General features: G+C 38.4%; 1 protein-coding gene across 2 annotated transcripts; it reads left to right on the top strand.

Moving 5' to 3' along the window:
• The first annotated feature begins 9 nt into the window (after nt 1–9).
• itchb (itchy E3 ubiquitin protein ligase b) lies at nt 10–22,274 on the top strand. Of its 2 annotated transcripts, XM_017411351.3 has the most exons (25): nt 10–160; nt 1,546–1,692; nt 4,384–4,475; nt 5,467–5,608; nt 8,159–8,283; nt 9,219–9,353; nt 9,602–9,644; nt 9,735–9,916; nt 10,210–10,456; nt 11,044–11,139; nt 11,692–11,866; nt 13,432–13,501; nt 13,934–14,018; nt 14,131–14,259; nt 15,274–15,346; nt 16,188–16,259; nt 16,533–16,621; nt 16,736–16,895; nt 16,994–17,127; nt 17,380–17,520; nt 17,695–17,815; nt 18,265–18,369; nt 18,612–18,708; nt 19,326–19,398; nt 19,641–22,274. In XM_017411351.3, exons 2-25 carry the CDS (start codon nt 1,685–1,687, stop codon nt 19,738–19,740), a joined length of 2,694 nt encoding a protein of 897 aa, XP_017266840.1. In that variant the 5' UTR covers nt 10–160; nt 1,546–1,684; the 3' UTR covers nt 19,741–22,274. The 2 variants fall into 2 exon arrangements, with proteins under 2 accessions (XP_017266840.1, XP_017266841.1); XM_017411352.3 differs by lacking the exon at nt 1,546–1,692.
• The last annotated feature ends 51 nt before the right edge of the window (nt 22,275–22,325 follow it).

Below are 22,325 nucleotides of genomic sequence, written 5' to 3'. Positions count from 1 at the left end.
CACCTTGTTTCGGTCACGTGACGGGACCCTACGAAGATGGTGGAAGTTTCTTCTTCCTTGAAGTGAAAACCGGACTTAAACCAAAACAACCCGTAGGAGGAGGGCTGGGAGGATATAACAGTGTTACCGGATACATTCTACCACTTCTCTTTGGATCTGGGTAAGTTTTAACCCATGAACGGCATCTTTCTGCGCAACGTTTCGTTTTATTGTCGTCGGACTTTGGGATTCCCAGCCTGCCATGATGACACAGGCCAGCAGTTAGCCGGGGTGAGATGGCAGCAGGTTGTCAGACCTGGCGACCAGCTGACATTCAACACGTACTTAGCGGCTCCAGAAATTACACCGTCCCCCCCCCCCAGCAAATAAAGCTGCTATTGAGGATTGTGGCAGTCCTTATTCTACCAGGACGCACTGTTCCCGCTGCTCGGCTAAATTAGTTAGCACATTATACAGTCCCAGTTGGACCAAATTATGTAATGTTTTTGAGTTTAGCGTCCCAGAGAAGTGAGGTAGAGGGGGAAAGTGACAGATTTAATAGCTGGAACCTTTGTGTATTTCCTAAATCGAGCTGACATGTAGGAAGAACTGAACCTAAATGTTGATGGTGATCGTTCACGTCATGAAACAAGCTAAAAGAAATATTTTTGCTGACCAAGGACTATTGTGACTGTAACCCGACCGCACCTGTCATACAACGTCATTTAAAGATTCTTGGTTATTATGCTTCCTGTTGTTCTCTTATGCCTTTTAAAAACTTAAGCTCTATTATTGCTAAAGTCAAAGTTTGCTACATTTTGTTTTTTCTGGTCTATAATTACAAATCATTATTAATACCATTTTAAATTATGTAAGGGAACTAGTTTTTGCACACATTTTGATTATTGTAATGATTTTACTGATGTTTGGTAAAGCACTTTGAATGCCTTTCTTCTGAAATGTGCTATACAAATAAATTTTTACTTACATACACAAGTGATATGAAATAATTCTTTATGTGTATGCAAAAAACGGCCCACAAATTTTACATTCCGTTTAGAGTAAAATGTCTTTTGCTTCTTCGAAAAGCATTCCAGTGGGAGGATTTTCTATTTGAAGTTTAGGAACCTGTTTGGCCCTTTTCTGATACTGATCATGAGGAAGTATGTTTTGCAGACATACATTAGTCACGATGATGTTAGCAAGGTGTTACCTGTAAAATCAAATGTTTGATAGCTGATATTCAAAGCGAGCAGATGAGAAGGTTTTATTTGATTTTTATGTATGATGCACAAACGAAATGGTGTTTAACGCGTCAGTCTTTACCACAACTAATGTGCATCTAATAGAAATAAAAAGCAATACAAGAAATAAGATTGGTTGATAAATAATAAGATGAAACTAAGAAAAAACAGCAAGTTTACAGCATGAGGCTTAAAGAGAATTGATAACAAAGAGAAATAATGAAGTGCAAAATGAGCAGTTTTGCATTCTCCTATTTTGTGAAATGAAAAGCTGTTTAGGAGCCAAGTTGGTTTTGTTTTGCCTCTTCTGTCTTGACTTCAGGGGCTGCGGGGGCTTGGTGCTCAGTCTTGTAATCCTGCGGGTGCAGGTTCAAGTCCAGGTTGTAACAGGAAGGGCATCTGGTGGAAATAATTGCCAAATCTTTTGTGCACGTTCACGACCCCTGCAGAAGGGAGCAGCCATGAGCAGGTAGGAGTCAGTGAGTGGAGTTTCTTCTGATTTATTCTGCTCTGTGAATGCAGCACTGGGTGTATAAGTCATGTGTAGATGACACCTGTGATTTTCTTTGCAGTTTTTCTGTTCTGCACAGTTTATGTTTCTTTTTGCTGTACTGTTTCCAAACCGGATGAGATGCAGTGAGCAGCCACTTCGCACAACGCTTCCAAGCCAGGCCCGAGGCACCTTATTCCCACCTGAATTAAATAATGGGAATGGGAAGTCTGTTCACTGCTGTTATGACTCAGGGCTGTAAATTATGATCATGAATTGAGTTAGTAACTTTGCCCTTTTAGTCTGTGGAGGAAGTAAAGGCACTTCTGAGTCTTTCTAACTTTAGCTGTTGTTCTTTCATTCAACCGTCAGGCTAACCTGATCAATGTTTTAACTCAGTGTTTTCAAACCTTCCAGCTTCCGACCCACAAAATAACAGGGACCAAGACTAGCGTCTCCGACTACCTTTGGCTGACGTATACAAACATGCTAGTAAGCTAAATAAACGAGTGTAGCGAAAACACAAACATGCTTGTGTTTTATCTGTGACTACAGCTTTTATCTCTTGCTGCTGCGGATCCTCTCCACCTCTAAACAGTCATGATCGCTTGCAGATATCTCTGTGTGCTCTGCATCAGGCTGTCAGCTACTCCACCTCTTCTATGTGCTGACTCATCTTCATTGGTGATAAAGCTTAGAATTATGCTCTTCGTGGCCAACGTGATGATGATGTTTTGTGCTGAAAGGGTAAGAAAAGTCTTGTGTCAGCAGTGTAAACAACAAAGGGCTCAGCACACATCCTTGTGGTTATCGTTTGCTGATTGTGGTGCTTCTGATTGTCGCGCTGCGACCTCGGACAGTCTGCTGCCTCTCCATCAGGAAGTTTCTGGGAGAACTGCGTTGTTGAAATCATTTAACGGATTCCTGGTATTTTTCTTTTCAAGATAGAACAATGTAAGGGGTGTTGCTTTGTATGTAAACTGAAGAAAACCAAAAACATAACTTGTAAAACAATGTAAAAAATACTCAAAGAATTTCATGACTATAATCTTTGAGGTTACAAGCTTGTTGGCTCAGGTATTATACAGGTTGTCACTCTAATTTTGCTAAGATATTTAAAAAAAAAAAAAAAAGAAAACCTCACTGAAGACATCCTTCAGCTGTTCTGCACATTTCTTCAAGGCACACCTTAGAACTTTTCTATTAGGGTCAGCAGGTTTCTGAGGGTTCATGTAGGAGACATAACCCTCCTCCTGCTGTCAGCAGTCAGCTGAAGTGCTGTCTGGTAGGAATGGTTGTTGTAAACATATTGTATGGTGGGTTTATGCCTTGCGGCTGTTTAGAATTCTATAAGTGTCACGTGTTTCTGGTGTCAGTGAAGTTGTTTATCTGCACATCAGAGCTTTTTAGCAATAGATGAAGGAGCAGTTTCAATTAGAATGCAAACTGAGATACTCGACTGACGCTCTTCAGCAAAGTCAAATAAATAAATCCAAATCAAAAGAGGTCATAAGGTTTTTATATTCAGCAAACATCCTTATCTGCAAAAGAAGTTCGGGCTTCTTGTGGGGCTGCAGTGTCAGCTGTTGCAATGAATTATTGACCAAGATCAAAGCCACAGTCGGACTGAAAGTTTACCCAGGAGCTGCTCACTTTCTCCTGCACTGCACCGTGCATTCTCCACAAGGTAGAGTGAGGAACATGCATTATTCAGAGACTCTTTGAGGTAATAAACCAGATTCAAGGAGAGATCACAGTGCCAGTGTGTCCCTATTCTTTTCGCTTTGCCCTTAAGTGACACATTTGTTCTAAGAAATGCAGTGTTGTTTGAACTGGATTGTCATCATTGATGATATGGACAAAAAAACACTTTGTCAAAGTAAGTCTGACAACTGAGAAGGCAGTTAAGTGAGTTAACTGCACTCACTCTCCTATCTCTTTCAGTATAATTATAATGTTACAATTTCTCTACCTGAAAGTCAACAATCTATTTTAATATGAGAAATATTGGAAAATGAAGAGTACATTGAAAGCAGACAGACATTTTAAATGATGAAGGCAATTCAGAGTATATATTAGGCATCTGTTTCAGTGTAAATGATGCACCTTTAGGTTTTTGCAGTTTTTGTATATTTAAGTGGTTCTCAGACACAAACTTTTAAAGAGTGGTTTCAGAGCTGAGGGTGCTGGAATGATGGTGTAATGTGGCTTAAACATACAGACTGTGACCCTGGTCTTTGTCCCATTTTGGTGCCCTGTTGTTACATCCCATAATAGTTCAACTTCTGTACATTTCTCACAGGGAACCTGATGGATAACTTGACTGTCTTTTTGTTTTCTTCACCATGAATATAGCTTAAAAATGACAGCTCTATAGTGCTTTCACGAATAACAGGAATTCAGGCATACAAATGCAAATTTGAGATGTCCATTAGAGGTAATTTAGAGCCCATTTTTATGCCATAAATAAAAACGGTTGATGCTTTAGGTGATAATGCACATGAGAATTTGCTTTCATTTTCTTACTTGTTAGTATTCAAAATTAAATCTCTTTCAAGTCTTTTCTGTTGCAAATTGAAGACACTAAGTGATCTTATCTCTGTGCTGCAGCTTTGCAGCAGTAAGAAACGCATTTGTCAGCACAGTGATAGTTTCTGTTCTTTGCTGCAGGTCCTCTTCCCAGCCCTATGTCATGGCTACTGGAGTCACCAAGTCAAACACTTCCAATGGTTACCCGCTGAAGGCACAGCTACAAATCATCGGTAAGTCTTCAGTTTTATTCCAGCAAACACGAGTCACAAACTCCAAACCGTCATTTAAAGTCATTTTATTTTGTTACAGTTAGCAAAGAACAGGTGTGAAAGAATACACAGAGGTTATTTTTTATTGTTTTAGCCTTTGTCTACACAGAAGCATCGTTTTAGAAACCACAAAACAGTATTTTTTTGAAAAAAATTTGAAATGCTATGATTATAATTTTGTGCAGACAACCAAAATGCAAACTTTTGAAAAGGATGATGGTATAGCTTCACATCTAATCTAACCTAAGGTTGTTTTCTTCTACATGTTGTTTACATTTCACACTCAGCATGCGTGCTTTAGGTTCATGCTTCATGCCTTGTTTTCTGCAGCGTTTCTGCTCCACACAGGCCTGCCGTAGCTACCACAGCGTTTTGGGTTGTTGTTGTTGGTCTTCCTGTGTGGGTGAAGACAGTTCTAGAAAGGGTGCTGTGTGTATGTGGATTTGTTGAGAAACAACACATAAAACGCGTTGTTTTGAAAAACTACTTCTCCATGTAGACAAATCCTTAGTTTTAAGGGTTTTGTTAGGATGGGCAGGTTGATGACAGCAACTCGTATGTCTGAATGTTACTTATAGACAATAACAGCCTGACATTCATTTGGAACTGTGAAAGAACTCACATGTGAGGTTAAATATCTCATGAGACAAAAGAGCCCAGCTGCCTTCTGTTCAGGTGCTTTGGATTATTAGGATCATGAGTGTATGTTAGGGTATAGTTGTATAAATCAGTTGGACCTGCCATTAATGCACAGACACAAACTCTTGGTTTATGTAAAGTATGACCCAGTTTCTTAGTTATTTGTTGGAGTTTGCTGGCTGTATAATGATGTTTACCTGTTACAACTCTAATTGGAGATTTAAATAATTTCTTTCTTTTTTTAATCTGGATTAAATTTAAAAAAAAAACTTTTTATGTCCCTTTGTTTCTGAATGATTTCTTTCTGTTTCAGTGCTAACAGCTAAACTGAAAGAAAACAAGAAGAACTGGTTTGGCCCCAGTCCTTACGTAGAAGTGACAGTCGACGGCCAGTCCAAGAAAACGGAGAAATGCAGCAACACCCACAGCCCCAAATGGAAGCATCCACTCACTGTGTAAGTCTAAATAATTTAGGGAATGCGAGACTCGTATGACACTAAATCAGTTATTATAATCAGAACTCCATTGTTACTGTTACAGTGTTTGAAAGTGATCACACTGCAGCAAGGCTTGTGATTTTTATTACAAAGCCAGTATTTAAAATGCTGCTGTTTGCATCTGCAGCTCTGTGAATTTGGCTGACTCTTCAGTGAAACATTTAGGATTTGTTTCTCTCAGGTATGGGAAGCAGTTCATTGTACCTTAACTGTTCCTCATCTGGAATTCTTAAATGTTACCAATCTGGTGTTTCAGGGAGCTCAAGACAAGTAAATAATTTACAAAAGCTCCTGTTAAACTGTTATTTACAAGTTTAACGTTGGCACCATTTTTTCTTTTTCAAGTTTATTTGTTTGACCTTAGAGAGTTACAGGGAAGTCTCAACACTTGCAGACATTTTTCCAAGGTCATCTACCAATGTTGGTGCAGTATTACTCAAACTGAGAATAAAGGTGACTTCACTGTAACTGAACTGTAGAGTAGTTATTCTTTAAGGAAGTAGAAATATTCGTAAATTATTCATTTATTTGCTTGCAAAAACATATTGCACCAAGTTTTTATTTGCTGGAGTTTAAATGAATTGCTTTTGAAAAGATCGTTTTGGAAGTTCAGCCTTTTGGAAGGAAGTCAGTGGAAATCCTGCTGTTTGTAGTGGTTGGCATTGCACAACATAACAGAAAACTGCTTCAATCTTATTCATCATCTGGAAGCACAAAAATAGACCATGACTAAAATTTCTGGTAAAACAATGTTTCTCAACATTTTTCTTTCCAGAAGTTTTTTTTTTTCCAAGTGAGTCATCATGTCTTTGTGTTGAAGGTCCTCGGAGACTGCTTTTATAAAATTATATACAATAAAAACTGTTCAGATTTTTTCACCCTTCCTTTTTATTTCAGAATCCAGAAGTAGTTTTAACTTAACATTTGTGGACCTTGTGGATAAAAATTACAGACCAAGCTACAAATCTAGCCTTCAAAAGATGTTAGCAATTTTTTAAGCTTTTAACAAAAAAAGTTTTATTTCTAAATTTACTTGCCAAATTCTTTTAAATTATTAGTAGGACTTGTATTTTCAAATTTAACAGCCAGTATCACAGCTAACAAGGTCTGTGTGCATGTCTGGACTTCTTTTTGGCTCTTTTCTCCACGTTTTTAGGTGTAAAAATCTGATTTCAGTCCTCTGATGTTTAGTTTCTGCCTCAGACTCTTTGAGACTCAAGGTCACTCCGTTCTATTCCTGTTTTTGTTGATAACCATTTTTTGACCAATGAATGAGTTTTGGATGAGGGATTTGCTTCAAACTATTTGTCAAAGGTTAAATGATTTCTAATTGGACCATACTGATGAATGGTTTTTATGTTATTGTATAAGAAATTCTCAGACACCCACAAGGCCAGTCTTTAAGCAGGCAGCCAAAGAGGGGTCACCTTGTTGAGTCAAACTCATTAGTCATCTGTTCAGTAACAAAAAGGCTTTTAGCAGACATTTCAGAGGTCAGATCAGATGCTCTATTAATCCCAGCGATACAGGTTCTTAATGCTGTGAGGTTTTCAGTCAGCCAGTGGACCAGGCAACGTTTTCTGAAACCAAAGACAGGCCCAGGTTTAAAATATGGAATAAATTATTGACAGTCTGCAGGAAAATAAAAATACAAAGCCAAAGTTTTTATAAAAGTTAAAGACGTAGTGTAGAAAATGTGTGACCCAATAAGAGTTGGAACCTGGATGATATCCTGAATCTGTGAAGAGTCAGACTGAAAGAACCGGAGACACGGAAAGAACTTGTTGATCTGCACACACACGTTTACACATAACAGCTTTATTCTGTTTCTGACGGTAAATCAGACCTCACCATTGATCACTGATAGAAGATGTGATCATTTTTAACATGTAATGTTGTATTGCAGTGTTTTGCTTTCTTTTATCCCCTAATTTATTGCATTCACAGACAAAAACAATCATTGCGTTGGCAGTGTGTTCAGTGATTTTTATCCTATCTAGTTCCTAATTTAGAGTTTATTTTCTTTCAGATCCTTTAGAAAAGCACTTTGCAACAAGGGTTTACTAAGGGGTGTAATCGGACCTTCACTGCAATGCCTTTTCTGGGGGGCACTGACGGGCCGAGCTAAACAGCTGTCATAGTGACGGCTATAGATACTCTCTCTGTCCTTGAAAAGCCCTCAACTTTATTGTTTGTGGTTTGCTTTTAGAACAGAACAAAACAAGATAAAAACTTACTTTTTGTTCATTTAAACACAGTTGCTTTCATTGTTTGCTTTAACTAAGTAATCACAGTGAATTGATCATAATAGCTGCATGCTTTAGGATCATCTGTATCACTCTTGTTGCCTTTATTAATAGCTGTTAAGCTTGTAGAACGTGATACAAATGTTATATAAGAGTTGCACAAGAGAGAAAATGCTTTCCTGAGTCAAATTGACAAAAGCTTGTTATATATTTCTGTAGGAAAATGTGCTTTTGGAATCCTCATAACTGTTTGTTTCAACAGGATCGTGACTCCATTCAGCAAACTAGTGTTTCGCGTTTGGAGCCACCAGACCTTAAAGTCAGATGTGCTGTTAGGCATCGCCACGCTGGACATGAGTGAAATGCTCAAGTCCAACGACATGAAAAGTGAGTAGACTGAATTCACACAGCTATTAAAACATGTAGCACCTTGCATTCAACTGTATATTAAATCTTTGTGGACTTTTATAGAACAGTTTGGCTACCAGTGATCGCTAAGTAAAGCAAATTGGGGAAAAAAGGAACAAAATCTAATCACTAATGTCATGGTAGACTAATGTGCCAATAAAAACTGATTGTATGAAGCTAAATCTTTTGTCTGTTCTAATTTCATATCAAATTGCAGCTGCAATAGTTTTTGAACAGTGGTTTTTGACTTCTCTGATCTTAAATATGTATTTGAAGAAGTACAGTTTGATATAGCAGTGACACAGTTTACTACAAAACAACTTTATCTAAATTGTATTAGACTGCAGAGGCCTCTATCAAAGACATTTTAAATGTCCCACAGGTGGAAATAAAAGAGACTCTCTGTGCCCTTTTCATCCCTTTTTTGTCCTCATAGTTTTCTGACTAATTATATTTGCTTTATTTCTCATAAATACTTCATTTAGTTCCAGTTCCCTGCTTGGTCATATTCCAACAGTGCTAAAGATGGATAACTTGGGATACAAATTGCAGGCTGATAACTGCTTCATGTCAGAGGGGGAAAATACATTTATTATAATGACTTTTTAGCTCAAATTATGCATGGATGTGAAGGTTTGTGTGTTCATTGCAAATGAGCTCTTGATTATTTCAACAAAAATAACATTCTGCTTGTTCAGGAGCAGCTGAGCAATCAGAGCTTTGTTGTTCTTCTCATTTATTTTGATGATTTATTGTAATTCGGTGTAATGGGTCCTCTGAGCCAAGTATAAGACCACTGGTGTTTTGTTATCCACGTCTTACCTGGATGGAAGCATTGACATTATTAACTTCAGGCTGTACTAGATGTTTGTTTTTTGTTTTTTTTCTTTCCCCTGACTGTTGTCTCACTGTAGTTATAGAGGTGGTGCAGAGCTTACAGCTGTTTAGTGACAGGGACCAGACAGATGTGGTGGGAGACCTGTCTGTCTGCCTGGATGGAATGGCTGTGGACCCTGAAATGTTCGCCTCCGCCTCCGCTGACCGTGAAAGTGAGTCACACTGGAGCCGTGGGAAAAGATCACATCAGTTTGTTTTGGTCTGATTCTGTAAAATATTATAGTTGGAAATTATAAATTACGACGGTCTCAAAATATTTTAGTTGCTTGAATTTCAAAGTTGGGCGTTAAAGAATCAAATCATTTCTGTTTAATGAAGAGAAATGATACATTAACAGTGCAGACACACAAGTTTGCAGAACCTTGTTTTTTAAACTCGTTTTACTGACTTGTTTTTTCAGGTACAAATGGAGATTCACCACCTAATGGGGATCATTCCTTACGGTACAGTTCCCTTTCTGACCTCCACTAGTGCTTCATTTGTGACGTATTTCAAGTTTTTCCTACGTTGGTCTTTGCCATCCTTCCTGACAGGCCAAGTCGGGACAGTTCTCCGGCTGTGAACGGCGTCGAGCACAGATCCTCGCCCAGCTCCCGGAGGACATCAAACAGCAGAGGGTCTCCGTCAGTGTCATCAGTGGGGGTGAAGCCCATCCGACCACCAAGACCCTCCAGGCCTCCTCCTCCAACCCCCCGCAGACCTACTTCTTCACCAGGTCAGACACTTACTGAAACAGATCTGCTGTGTTTGTCTTCCAGCACCGTATAAAAACCTTATACATGTGAATCATTTACCCCCAGGGTAAACTGTAAGTAACTCAAGAAATTTAGAACCAGTTAATGTCAACATAAGTCAAACCCTGAGACATATAAAAAACAAAAAAACAACATTTTTTGTTAAATCAGATGTTACTCAATCACAAGTAAGATGTATTATTTTTGTTAATCCCATAAACCAGCCGCCCTTTTTGTTGATTATGAATAATATTCTGTCTGAATGCTTCCTCAGCATCTTCCAGCAACGGCTCTGTTCCAACTGACGCTAGTGACGGCCAGTCGGCTTCTGATACTCCAGTTCGAACGCCGGCCTCCAGGCCCCCATCAGCTGCAGACTCGAGCCCGTCAGCGTCATCAGACAGAAATTCCACCACAGCTTCCAGCTCCGGCGCTGCAGCTACCAGGCAGCCAAGCAGCACCCCCACCCCCACCGTCCCTCCCAGAGCACCATCCGTCACCACTGGACCGTTGCCCCCTGGGTTTGTTCTCTTTTTGTCACTTTTGCAGAAAGTCGTTAAAATGAGCTTCATCAGCAGAAACTACAGGAAGAGAGAAGTTAATGGGTTACTTGGAAAAGCAGCAGTGTTTAGAAATGAGTCTTTTTTTTTTTTTTACATACACAGTCCACTTTTTAACTCAAAGGTAGCCAAACAAAACTGCATCAATATGGAACCGCTTCGTTCTGTTTTAGGAGAATAGAATACCGGGTTAGCTGAGTACAGGTATGAGCCATAAATACTAACAAGCAGCAGCACGCCTTTTTGTCAGTATTTATAGGAAGGGGTGGCGTTTTACCGATTCAGCTTTGGAAAACAGCACAGACCTGTCTGTGGGTTATTAGATGTTTGATCATTTGAGGCTTAGCTTTTGGTCTAAATTCAAGCTGTTATTCTTTTAATATTGCTTCGATGTTTTTGTCACTGTGACAGAACTATGAGTTTTACTGCTTTTTTTTGTTTGTTTGTTTCTTGTTATAGCAGTGTTTTGTTTTTAAAGCTATATACTGTACAACTTAAATAGTTGAAATTCTGTCCCAAATGTCGTCTGAATCTCGTCCTTTCTGTAGGTGGGAGCAGAGGGTGGATCAGAACGGCAGGTTGTATTATGTTGATCATGTGGAAAAGAGAACAACATGGGAGCGTCCTGAATCCCTCCCTCCTGGGTAAAACAACCTTTTCCTGTGGTCATTCATAGAAGTTGTATTATGAACTTGTTTCATTCATTTTTTAAATCTGATATTATATTGATGAGATAAAAGGCAAAGTCAATATTTGCAATAAAATATGAAGGTTTAATCTGTCATTGTTTTTGTTTTAATGTCAGGGACAATTAAAACATTTTAAATTAAAGATTTCAGTGAACAGTGACTATTCTACACGGTTTAGGAGGCAGTTTTCAAGCAATGCTTGTTTCAGATTAATTCCAGTTTTCATCATAAATACAGTAACTCTCATGTAAAACATTCATTTACTATTTACCTTTATACTCCTCTAATAAATCATACACCAATAGATTTCAAGTACTATGCATTTATGTTCTGCATGCTAATAACATATTTGGTCAATCCAGAGTCAGTGGACTCTCACTGGCCTTGATGCCCGCATCTAGTTTAAATGATTGTGATGACAAAATAAAGTTGTTTTTTTTTAAATCTTTTTTTCAAATATTATGCAGCCCTACCAGAAATCGCTGTTGTCCTGTTCTGTGTCTACAGATGGGAGCGTCGCGTTGACCAGTCGGGTCGGGTCTACTTTGTGGATCACATCACTCGAACCACCACATGGCAGCGCCCCACGATGGAGACGGTGCGTAACTACGAGCAGTGGCAGCACCAGCGCAGCCAGCTGCAGGGCGCCATGCAGCAGTTCAACCAGAGGTTCATTTATGGGGTAAGTTTTCCTCCAACTAAAATGAAAATTGGCTTTTTTGGCTTTCCTGTTTGTGACATAAAGCAGAAGTGCTTCCTGCTTTAGTATCATTGTCCTAAAATAAACTGAAATGATCCAGAGCTTGTGTTGCATTTCAGTCAGGCCCTGTTCACTCGACCTGATGGGGATGTATGGAAGTAAAAGTTCTGTTCTGGTCCACGTAGAGCTGTAAAAATCAAAACCAGAATCTTAAAATTAACTCTACCATTGCTAGGAAACCCGTGCAGCTGAAACAACAATGGTGTAACATGCAGATACTTGAAGTACTTCGTAAGAAGCCTTGCAGAAGCTGGAATAATCTGCAGGCGATTCGGGGAGGCTGTGTTAGAGCAAGTGAACAAAGAGCTTCAATAATTGAGACGTGAAGAAATAAATGCATGAATAACAATCAGAGCGTGGTACAATGGAACTCAACTGAGCAATGTTTAAATTAAGCTTAATGATGTTTGACTAACTTTAAACATTGAAGTCTGCAATAAACTTTTATTTTTTATGATACAAATAAATGACAAATGGGATTGTAGAAATGTATGTAAAACCTGTGCAATGTGGAAATCCTGTGGACCACATAAACCATGGAACTGTTGCGTATTAGGATTTTAATCACAGAATACCTTTAAAATTCAGGACAGGGACAAGAAAAGACTGGCTAATTAACAACAGTTCAGTAAGAGCTGGGTAAAAAAAGAGCACACCATAAAGGCTCTTTGGAAGAGTGGTCAGTGGTTTACCACAATAGTGGAAGAATTTGAAAATAACATTTTTGAACACTAAGCTGAAAGCAATTATGGTATTTTATAGAGTTTTAGAGAATAACAGTGTATATTGTCATTAAAAGATTTTGAGACTTGCAGAGAAATTCGTGCTGAGCTGAAGTATAAAATAATTGAGATCTTTAGAGCATCAAGCAGTGCTCCGTTAAAAATAAATAAATGTCTGCATCTTTGCAAAGAGGAAAAATCTCCATATGTGCAGGAGGTGGTAAAATTCTTCAGTTTTGATTTTGAATCACGAGGGTAATGCCTGTCATTAAAGCCAGATGGAAGAAAAAAACTGATGAGAAATTATGGAAGCCCTCCAAAAAATGCCTTATTTCCTAAAGATCAGTGTTTAAATTTTTATTTAAATGACATGAATGAAAAAACTCTGACCTCTTACTTTGCTCATTTAAAAAAAAAAACACACATCTTGTCCAACAGCACGGTATCTCCCGGTGTTTACGAACTCGCCTTTGGTCTTTAAAACAGGCTGGAACAATTTTCTGTTTCTTTTGAGTCAAAAATGTCGGGGCATTTTTTTTCCACCAAAATCCTTTAAATCACCCAGCAATCTGTCTCCTTCTCACACATGGATTTCCTTTTCACTCCTTCCTCTGCAGATGTGCTCTCCTTTCAGTGATATGAGACATCTTCTGTGCTTTTTAAACCCTTTGACTCAAGTTCTCACCTTTCTTTCATTCATTCATTCACAAAGATTGTTGCTTTCATTTGTTTTTGTGTTATTAACTAAAGTTACCATCTGTGTAGGTTCAAGACCAGGCCTCAGCTAATCAGAATAAGGAGTTTGATCCTCTTGGGCCTCTGCCACATGGTTGGGGTAAGATCATTACGATTTTCTTTTTTATCATTTAAGCAAATTTTCTTTCAGCAATGGTTTGCAGTGACCAGTTCAAAGGAAAACCTTTTCCTTTCAGTTGTGAGAAAACAGTCCTAATAATTACAAACATCCCAACAATCTCAAACATTTCCAGACACTACACAGTGCATTTTTTCTTTTATAAAGAATGTTAAATATATACAAAGTATAAAGATGAGAAATGTCATATCTGTTTCTTTGTCTGAACCACTGAACAGATTTTAAATGAAACTCTTCTAAGCACTGGATGTACCTCTACAGCTGATTACCTTTTGGAATCAGCCAAATTTAAGATGGCTGCCACAGCTAAGCGACCTTGGCTGGAAAAAGTTTGTTGATGTTTTTTAAGTGCTTTATAAATAAAGTCGTGATGGCTTTATTGTGTGTTTTCAGAGAAGAGGACAGACAGTAACGGCAGAGTTTATTTTGTACATCACCCGACTCGTTCAACCCAGTGGGAGGACCCTCGAACTCAGGGGTTAGTGCCCCAGCATCACTATCAGCTCAGCTTTCCTTGCAGTTCAAGGTTTTTCTGTTTCTTTTTTTTTAACCTGCCTGAGAACAAACGTTTGTCTCCTGTAATCTTTCAGACTGTTGAATGAGAAGCCTCTTCCTGAAGGCTGGGAGATGAGGTTCACTGTAGAAGGTATTCCTTATTTCGTGGACCACAACAGGAAAACCACCACCTACATCGACCCTCGCACTGGAAAATCCTCGCTGTATGTTCTTCCTCTGATTCACAAAAATACCTTACACCTTCTGAGAGTCACGTAAGACGCTGGGACACTATTGTTATTCCACCAACTGGAACATAAATACGAGGAACCTGTCTAGCCCTGTTGCATTTTTATAAGCATAAACATGTTTTTGTTCACTCTGCGTTGAAACAGAACAGATTTATTGCAACTAGATACAAACAGTAAACAAATAACCTAAAACATGTTGGAATGGCTTGACTGACTTGTTGAATTTAAGAATTATTAATCTTTTTTTCTTCTTGGCATGTGAAGAGTCTTAAAACAGTAATACACACTTCACAGTTTCTGTATGATTAGTTTCAAGTAGCCTGGATTAACCATCCGTATTAGTCTGTTTCTGAGGTTGATATTTATCACCTCTGCATGCCAGAGAAGAATGACTAATCTGTTTTTCTATCTAGAGACATCATTTCGTGACTCATCAAAATTTTACCCTTAAAACTTTAATTAAAAAATGCACTTAACTGAAGCCGTTTTGTACTTGGTGTGGGCAGTTATCGTGGTACGCTAACAGATTGTGCTGATGTCCCAGTTACCAGCGTTTCAGCGGCTTTTATGACACTAAAGTTAATTTTTTTTTGTTTGTTTGTTTGTTTTAGAACATGAAAGAAACACATTGTTCTGAAATGACTAATGGGTAACCCTCAGTAGTCTTTTCCGTCTAACTCGCGAGCTTTGCGTAGGTGTAATTACTTTGGTTAGTTTCATGTGGTGGAAAAACTGGTTTGGTAAAGGAACACTGCAGCAAGATAACAGAGAGAGCGCTGACAGCCGAGAGCGCTGACAGCCTGCTGCAGATGCTTTAAACAGCATCACACCTCCGCAGGGCCATCAGAACATTTTAAACTTTAGGAATTTGCAAATAAATGTGTGATTGGAACATTATCAGCTGCAAAGACAAAGTTCAAAGTTACAGTACATTGTAGAATACTAAGATTTTAAATTAATATCACATTTCTCTCTTTTTGACCGCAGTGAAAATGGACCACAGATCACCTACGTTCGAGACTTCAAAGCTAAAGTTCAGTACTTCAGATTCTGGTGCCAGGTGAGTCAAACCGACAGTTTCACCTGCAGAAAACAGAGGAGACTACATCTGGATGAAACGGTTGCATCCCTTAAACAAATTAAAGATTTTAAACAGACAAGTAACCTATTTTATGTTTTTGACAAATGAAAACATTAATATGTAAAAGAATTTCAGCGCGGTTTTATTTTTTAAACGTACTTGGATAAATGTCATATGAAAGTAATTTTTAATAACCAGACTTTTCTTGGTTTGGACCTGTGGAGCTGGGATTTCATGAACTTCTGGATGGATTTTAATGAAACTCTGGAAGTAATCGGATCTACGATTATTACCTTTTGGAGTCGACCCAATTCAAGATGGCTGCCACACCTAATTGACTTTAGCCAGCACAAAATGACTAAAACTTAATCAAATTTACAGATACTGAGCTAACGTTTGAAATACTAGTAGTTATTGAAAGTCCTTCAAAACACATCCTCTGAGCACCAACTTATCTCAAAATATCTTTAATTTTTTTCTTTGAATGTATTTTTACGATAAAGCAGATATGTTTGTTTAACCTCAGTGTAATACAAATACTGTAAGGTGATTCGGCTTTGAGTCATTTGATCTGTTCAGTAATATTCAGGATGTATGCTCTCCTGTTTCATCCTCTAATTATTTTTCTTAGAGAGATACTGGTGACATTTGTTGGACCGTGAGTAAACAGGAAGTGGGCAAAGAGAAAAGGGATAATATGCAGCAAAGGGTCACAGGCCAGGCTAAAAACGAGGCTTTACAGTCAGCGATGTTTGCACTTCTTTGGGCTGGAGCAGCATTGACTGTTGGGTGTAAAATAAATGTTTTCCTTCTTTTCTAGCAACTGGCATTGCCTCAACATGTGAAGATCACAGTAACTAGAAAAACCCTTTTTGAGGACTCTTTCCAGCAGGTATGAAATTCACGAGTTTTCAGGCTTTTTATAAAAAGGGTGTGTGTTGATGTTTGAGAAACAGAATGGGTGCAGCAAATAGTATTTAATGAACCAAAATGATCTGTTTTCAGACCAGTTGGGATTATCGTTCCACTTTTTTCTGTTACAATGATCACTCCTGATTAATTAAGGAAATCTGTCAGTATCTAAAATGTGCTGAAGATATTAAAACATATTCCATCGAGCTATTTGTTGATCTAATACTGGGATCTCACCTTCGGTGGGGTTTAGATAATGAGCATCAATGCTCAGGATCTACGAAGGAGGCTGTGGATCATCTTTCCTGGAGAGGAAGGCCTCGACTACGGAGGTGTTGCTCGGTGAGTTCAAAACTAAAAATGTATTTCTTTTAGTAAATGGAAGATCTTTTATCGCTTAGATTCAAAACTTTGGATTGAATCCTTTAAAAATCAGTTTTTTGTTCTCTCTTCCAGGGAGTGGTTCTTCCTGTTGTCCCATGAGGTTTTGAACCCAATGTACTGCCTGTTCGAATACGCCGGTAAAGATAATTACTGTCTGCAGATCAACCCTGCTTCCTACATCAACCCCGACCACCTCAAGTATTTCAAGTTCATAGGACGTTTCATTGCCATGGTTAGTTGGTTTATCCAGCCTAAAAATCGTTTCTTGATTGTTAATCAATTTGTAAATTGGGTAATGTCAGAGAATGACACATTGTCTTCATCCCTCAGGCACTTTTTCACGGCAAGTTCATCGACACTGGTTTCTCACAGCCGTTTTACAAGCGAATGCTCAACAAGCCTTTAACCCTCAAAGATCTAGAGTCAATAGATCCTGAGTTCTACAACTCCCTCATGTGGATCAAGTGAGTACCCAGAATTAATCTGAAATAAAAGGCACAAATCCTCAAAGTTCAATATGACTGGTTGATTGGAGTAGATCAAAATGTTCTTTGTTTTAGATCTCTCTGATAACGCAAATAAAAAATATTTATGTGGCATAGTGTTTACACAAGATGTCTATCAAAATAAAAATCTTAGCCCTGAGCCATGTAGATTAGCGATAAGAAGCCAGTGGGTGTTGTAGCGCTGCGTTGAAGGGAACTGCTACTGTTTAGGGACAACAACATCGAGGAGTGTGGCCTGGAGATGTTCTTCTGCGTGGACAAGGAGATCCTCGGTGAAATCACCACCCATGAGCTGAAACCAGGAGGAGGAGACATCCAGGTCACAGAGGAGAACAAGGAGGAGTACATCAAGTGGGTTGTTTGATTGATTGATTGAGCTTATATTGCAGATATTTTGTCATGTTTGTTTGATACAATTGAATCTCAGTTATAGTTTAGAAAAACTGAAATTCAGTTTTACTGTATCTCATATTGAGTGTTGTGATGAGTTGTGTGTTTCTCTGTGTAACCCGCCCCCGCCCCCAGGCTGGTAGCAGAGTGGCGTCTGTCCAGAGGAGTGGAGGAGCAGACTCAGGCTTTCTTCGAAGGCTTTAATGAGGTCCTCCCTCAGCAGTACCTGCAGTACTTCGATGCTAAAGAGCTCGAGGTATGGTTAAAGAGGAAACTCCTACTACATGATATCCAGCACTGTGGATACGTTTTATTCTGCTCTAATTTCTTTAGAGTTATCTTTCAAAGGAGCTTGATATTCTTGTTTTAACTAAACAGAACCTGGTGCATCTTTCTGTCTGTCAAACTGATTTATTTTTGGTATTTATGAACTATGAACACACTTCTTGGCTGCTAGTAATAAGGAGTCTAAAAATCCAATAAAAATTAGTTCTTTGCTCTTTTGTTTGCTGTGCACAGATACATTGGTTCACAGGCTCAACAAAAACAAAAAGCAGCCAAAGCCTGAAGAAATATATTAAGGCCATTTTAAAATAAGCAATATGTATATATTTAATAAAAAATGACAGATAACTCAAGACTTTTGCACAATGCTGTATGCTGTGTTTGTTTTTCTGAAGCTCTCGTTCTGTCCTTCGTTCACAGGTGATGCTGTGTGGCATGCAGGAAATCGACCTTGGGGACTGGCAGAGACACACCATCTACAGACACTACACTCGGACCAGTAAACAGATCGTCTGGTTCTGGCAGGTCAGTCGCTGTAAAACTTTGAACTAAAATATAGTATTAGAAATGAACTCATTATAGTGATGGAAATCTCTGAGTCGATCAGAAATCTGATGCTATTTGAAGTTTGAGTTTTGATTTTGATGTGTGCTGCAGCATTAGGTCAGAGGTCAGTAACTGTAACACGTTTATGGGGATTCTGTTTGGAGTCGGGTTGAAGAGCTGAGTAATCACTCTGATGACATCTAAATGGGTTCTTTTTGCAGCTGGTGAAGGAAATGGACAATGAAAAGCGGATGAGGTTGCTGCAGTTTGTAACTGGAACCTGCCGCCTTCCTGTGGGAGGGTTTGCTGATCTTATGGGTAAGAGTTACTTTTATAAAAACATCAGATCACTTATTATTGGCTCGTGACCCGGGAAATGCTCCGAGTCTCTTTCAGTCTAACAAAAGGTTTACTTTCAGCTTGTTCAGAACATTACAGCTCAGACTTTTGTTTTTTGTAACTTTTTTTCTACTTTTTGAATTATTGAACTGTATACAAATGCTACAAGATCTCATCAAATCCTTGAAAAGGTTTTTGCTCTTTGACATCAACATTGTGCTTCATTTTAGCTTTTAGCTATGGTTTTGTTAATTTGTTAATTTAGTCTTTTAACGACTGTTTTGATGGTTTTCCTTTGCTCAATGAAACTTTTAGGAACTGTTCTACTAATATTTAGTTTTTGCTCATTTTAGCTTTTGTTTTGATTGTTTTAATTTCAGTTTCAGCTTCTTTAGCGAAGTTCAGCAAAGTCCTTCAGCATTTTTCTAGTTTGTTGTACCTGTAGTGTTTCACTTTATTTTTACTTTAGCTTTGAAGCCACAATCTGTGTAGCTTGTCTTGAGATAAAAAACGTGCATTGTTTTTTATTTTCAGTTTTTTTAACCGTCTTTCTGTTGATAATAAGTGTCTTCTACTGACTTGTTCTCCCCTTACAGGAAGCAATGGTCCTCAGAAGTTCTGTGTGGAGAAAGTGGGAAAAGAAAACTGGCTTCCCAGAAGTCACACATGGTGAGTCGAAGCAAACTGCTGTAAATCCGAGAAGAAACTGCAGGCTTAGTGAAGCTCAGACTCCTAAGTTTAACGTTTAGAAGAAGCCTATCTAAGGTTATTTATGCTGTAAGTGGAGACTATTTCCTAACCTTTTATTACATGTTTATATTCAGTACTTTATAAAAGGTGTCTTGCTTAAACTAATAAGTGAGGTTAGGTCTAACATCAAGCTGAAATGTATTTCTTTTTGTGTCTACCAGCTTTAACAGATTGGATTTGCCGCCCTACAAGAGCTACGAACAACTGAAAGAGAAGCTGATGTTCGCCATAGAGGAGACAGAAGGCTTCGGGCAGGAATGAATGGAGGGAAAGTTAAAGAACTGTGGGAAACAGTCTGAAAGAGCAAAACCATACGTGTTGAAATCAGGGAGCCTCTTTGTTAGCAGGCAGGTTTGTACTCGGGCGTGTACCTGTAAGGCTATGGGAGCGAGAGGAAGACTTCAGTCTGCTCACTGAGCTCACAGCTGGCCTCTCGCTGCCTGCCAGGTATGGGGAATATTTTAAAATAGTTTTTAACCAAATTACAAAAGCTGCTCCTGTCGCTAGGAATGTGCACAGAATTATGCATGAGATCCTGAAATTTCACCTTTGATGACATCTGGCAGAATGATGGTAGCTGTTGCCTCCCAAAAATGTGATCATGATGAGGCTTAATATCAAAAGGAGCATTGATTCCAGCAGAAACGATACAAAGTTTTAATGCAGCATTGAGAAGGTGGGATTTTATGTTTTTGTTCATTTTTAAAGTTGCACCAAACGACAGATTACGTTTCATTAGAATCTGGCTCACACCTTAATCTTCATCTCTACTAATAATTCAGCTAGGCTCGTTTTTTAACAAATAAAACATGCAAACTTCTCTAAAACGATCGCTTCAATAACAGACAATCTTGGTGCTTCAGAGAGATTTGGGATACATGCCTGATTTGTGCTCCGGGTGCTTGTTAGTGTTTGATCTGTGAATCGATTCTTGATTGTGAAAAGTGTCATAACCTCCATTATCTTTAGTGGCAGAACATTTTTGGAACCTGGCCTTAGTTTTATAGGGTCCGAGTTTGCACTCTGTGATGTGTCACGAGCCAATGTGGATTTGAGTATTCTGGAAGATTCTTAAGGGTCTTAATAACAGCTTTAATGACATTTTACAGCTCAATGTACAGAATGTTCTTGATTATAACAAGATCCTTAAGAAATGCTTCGTGACTATTACTTTGAAACTTGTGAAATCAAGGGAAAAAATACAATGACAAACCAAATTTGAGGTCATTTTTACCGCGTATTGACCAAATGCTAAAGAAAATTTCTTTGAACTTTTCATACCCGTGTAGCTTTTGAATTTGAGTGAGTTTTCTTGGCTTTTCATTTATATTTTCATGTTCCACAGCATATCTTAAAAAGGGGTAAGAGAAATGATCTAGACTTTAGTTATATATAAAGATACCTTACAGTATTGAAAATCTTCAACTTCCTTTTTACACCTAAAACTTTTCTCTAAACGATTTCCTTTTGCAACAGTCAAGTTTGCCGTTGGTTGCAGTTGTTTTAGATGGTTTGAAATTGTTAGAAACAGTAAAATATACTAATGCTTATGTTGTAGTTTTGAAAATGTATTCGAGATTTAAATTTAGGTAAAGAATATTTCAGCTCTTGTTGATCTATCCCGAGTTCTGACAGATTTCTGCTCTGATTACTGATGTGCGTTCTCAAAGAAACTCCTTTCTCAGCGACGAGTGTTTATTTCAAATGTCTTTAAGTCCTTTTGTTCTAGTTTGGTGAGTATTAAAGACCTGATGACCAGCAGCAGAGTTGAGGATGATTAAACCAATCAAATAAAACTAGTATTATTCTGTCTGAATCATGAAGCAGGTGTGCTAACTGCAGCATGTCCACTCCCTCCCACAGACAGTGCTGTGAAGAAGTATTCACCCCCTTACAGATTTTTTTTTTTTTGTCACACTTAAATATTTTAGATTATCAGGCAAAGATAACCCAAGTAAATAAATACATAAATGATCAATTTGTGCAGTAATCAGGCCTGGCTGTGGCAGTGAAACTGAACTCAACTACACAAAATAAGTAACTCAGGATTTAACAAGGAGGGAAAATAGTTTTTCCACACAAGGAAAACTGTGTGTCTTTTTTCTCAGGTTATCTTTGTCTGATATTAACACTCGTTTGCTGATCTGAAACCATTTAGGTGTGACAAAGAAAGTGAAAATGAAAAAAAAACAACCTGTAAGGGGGTGAGTACTTGTTCAGAGCTCTGTGCACATGTCAGTCGGCACCCTCAGACAACAGTCCATTTTGAAACTTAAGGCCTTCAGAGATGATTGACCACGGTCGGACCCCTTTGCTCTTCTTGTGGGGAAATACTCACCAGGTGTGGAAAACCTAAAACCTGAGCCCTGAGTTCAGCTAAGAGACTAAATCCGTGTGGGAAATAATGAATGTATCACAGTGAAAAGTTGCCTATCGTTTTGCCTCAGATGGTCACCCCTGATGCAGGATTTTTTTAACCTACTTTGGAGTTCATCCCATATTAAAGTTCTACTTGAGCAAACATGTAAATATCACTAATCGTTGCTCATTTTGAGTGTATTTTTTTAACGTTTTCCAGAATCCTCCACATCCAGCTAAACCACCGTCACTCCTGTATATGAAATAAAGTTGTAAATGGTGTCAATAACAAATTTTCTTTTGTAAAAGAAAGGTTTTAAAAAGAAGTTTATGGTAACCCTCTATTTTCTTTTCCCTCTATAACTGCTAATGTACATGAAAGATGTGTAAAATAGAAATTGTCACATTAATAAATGAAATTTGAAGAAAAAAAAAAATCTTTGTGTGTCTCGGCACAAACGAAGGAAAAGTGTGCCAGAGTGGACTGC

This window comes from Kryptolebias marmoratus, linkage group LG8 (genome assembly GCF_001649575.2).
Source record: "Kryptolebias marmoratus isolate JLee-2015 linkage group LG8, ASM164957v2, whole genome shotgun sequence".
Lineage (NCBI taxonomy): Eukaryota > Metazoa > Chordata > Actinopteri > Cyprinodontiformes > Rivulidae > Kryptolebias > Kryptolebias marmoratus.
Note: the sequence above shows the minus strand (reverse complement) of the source record. Positions and strands in the feature narration are given on the sequence as shown.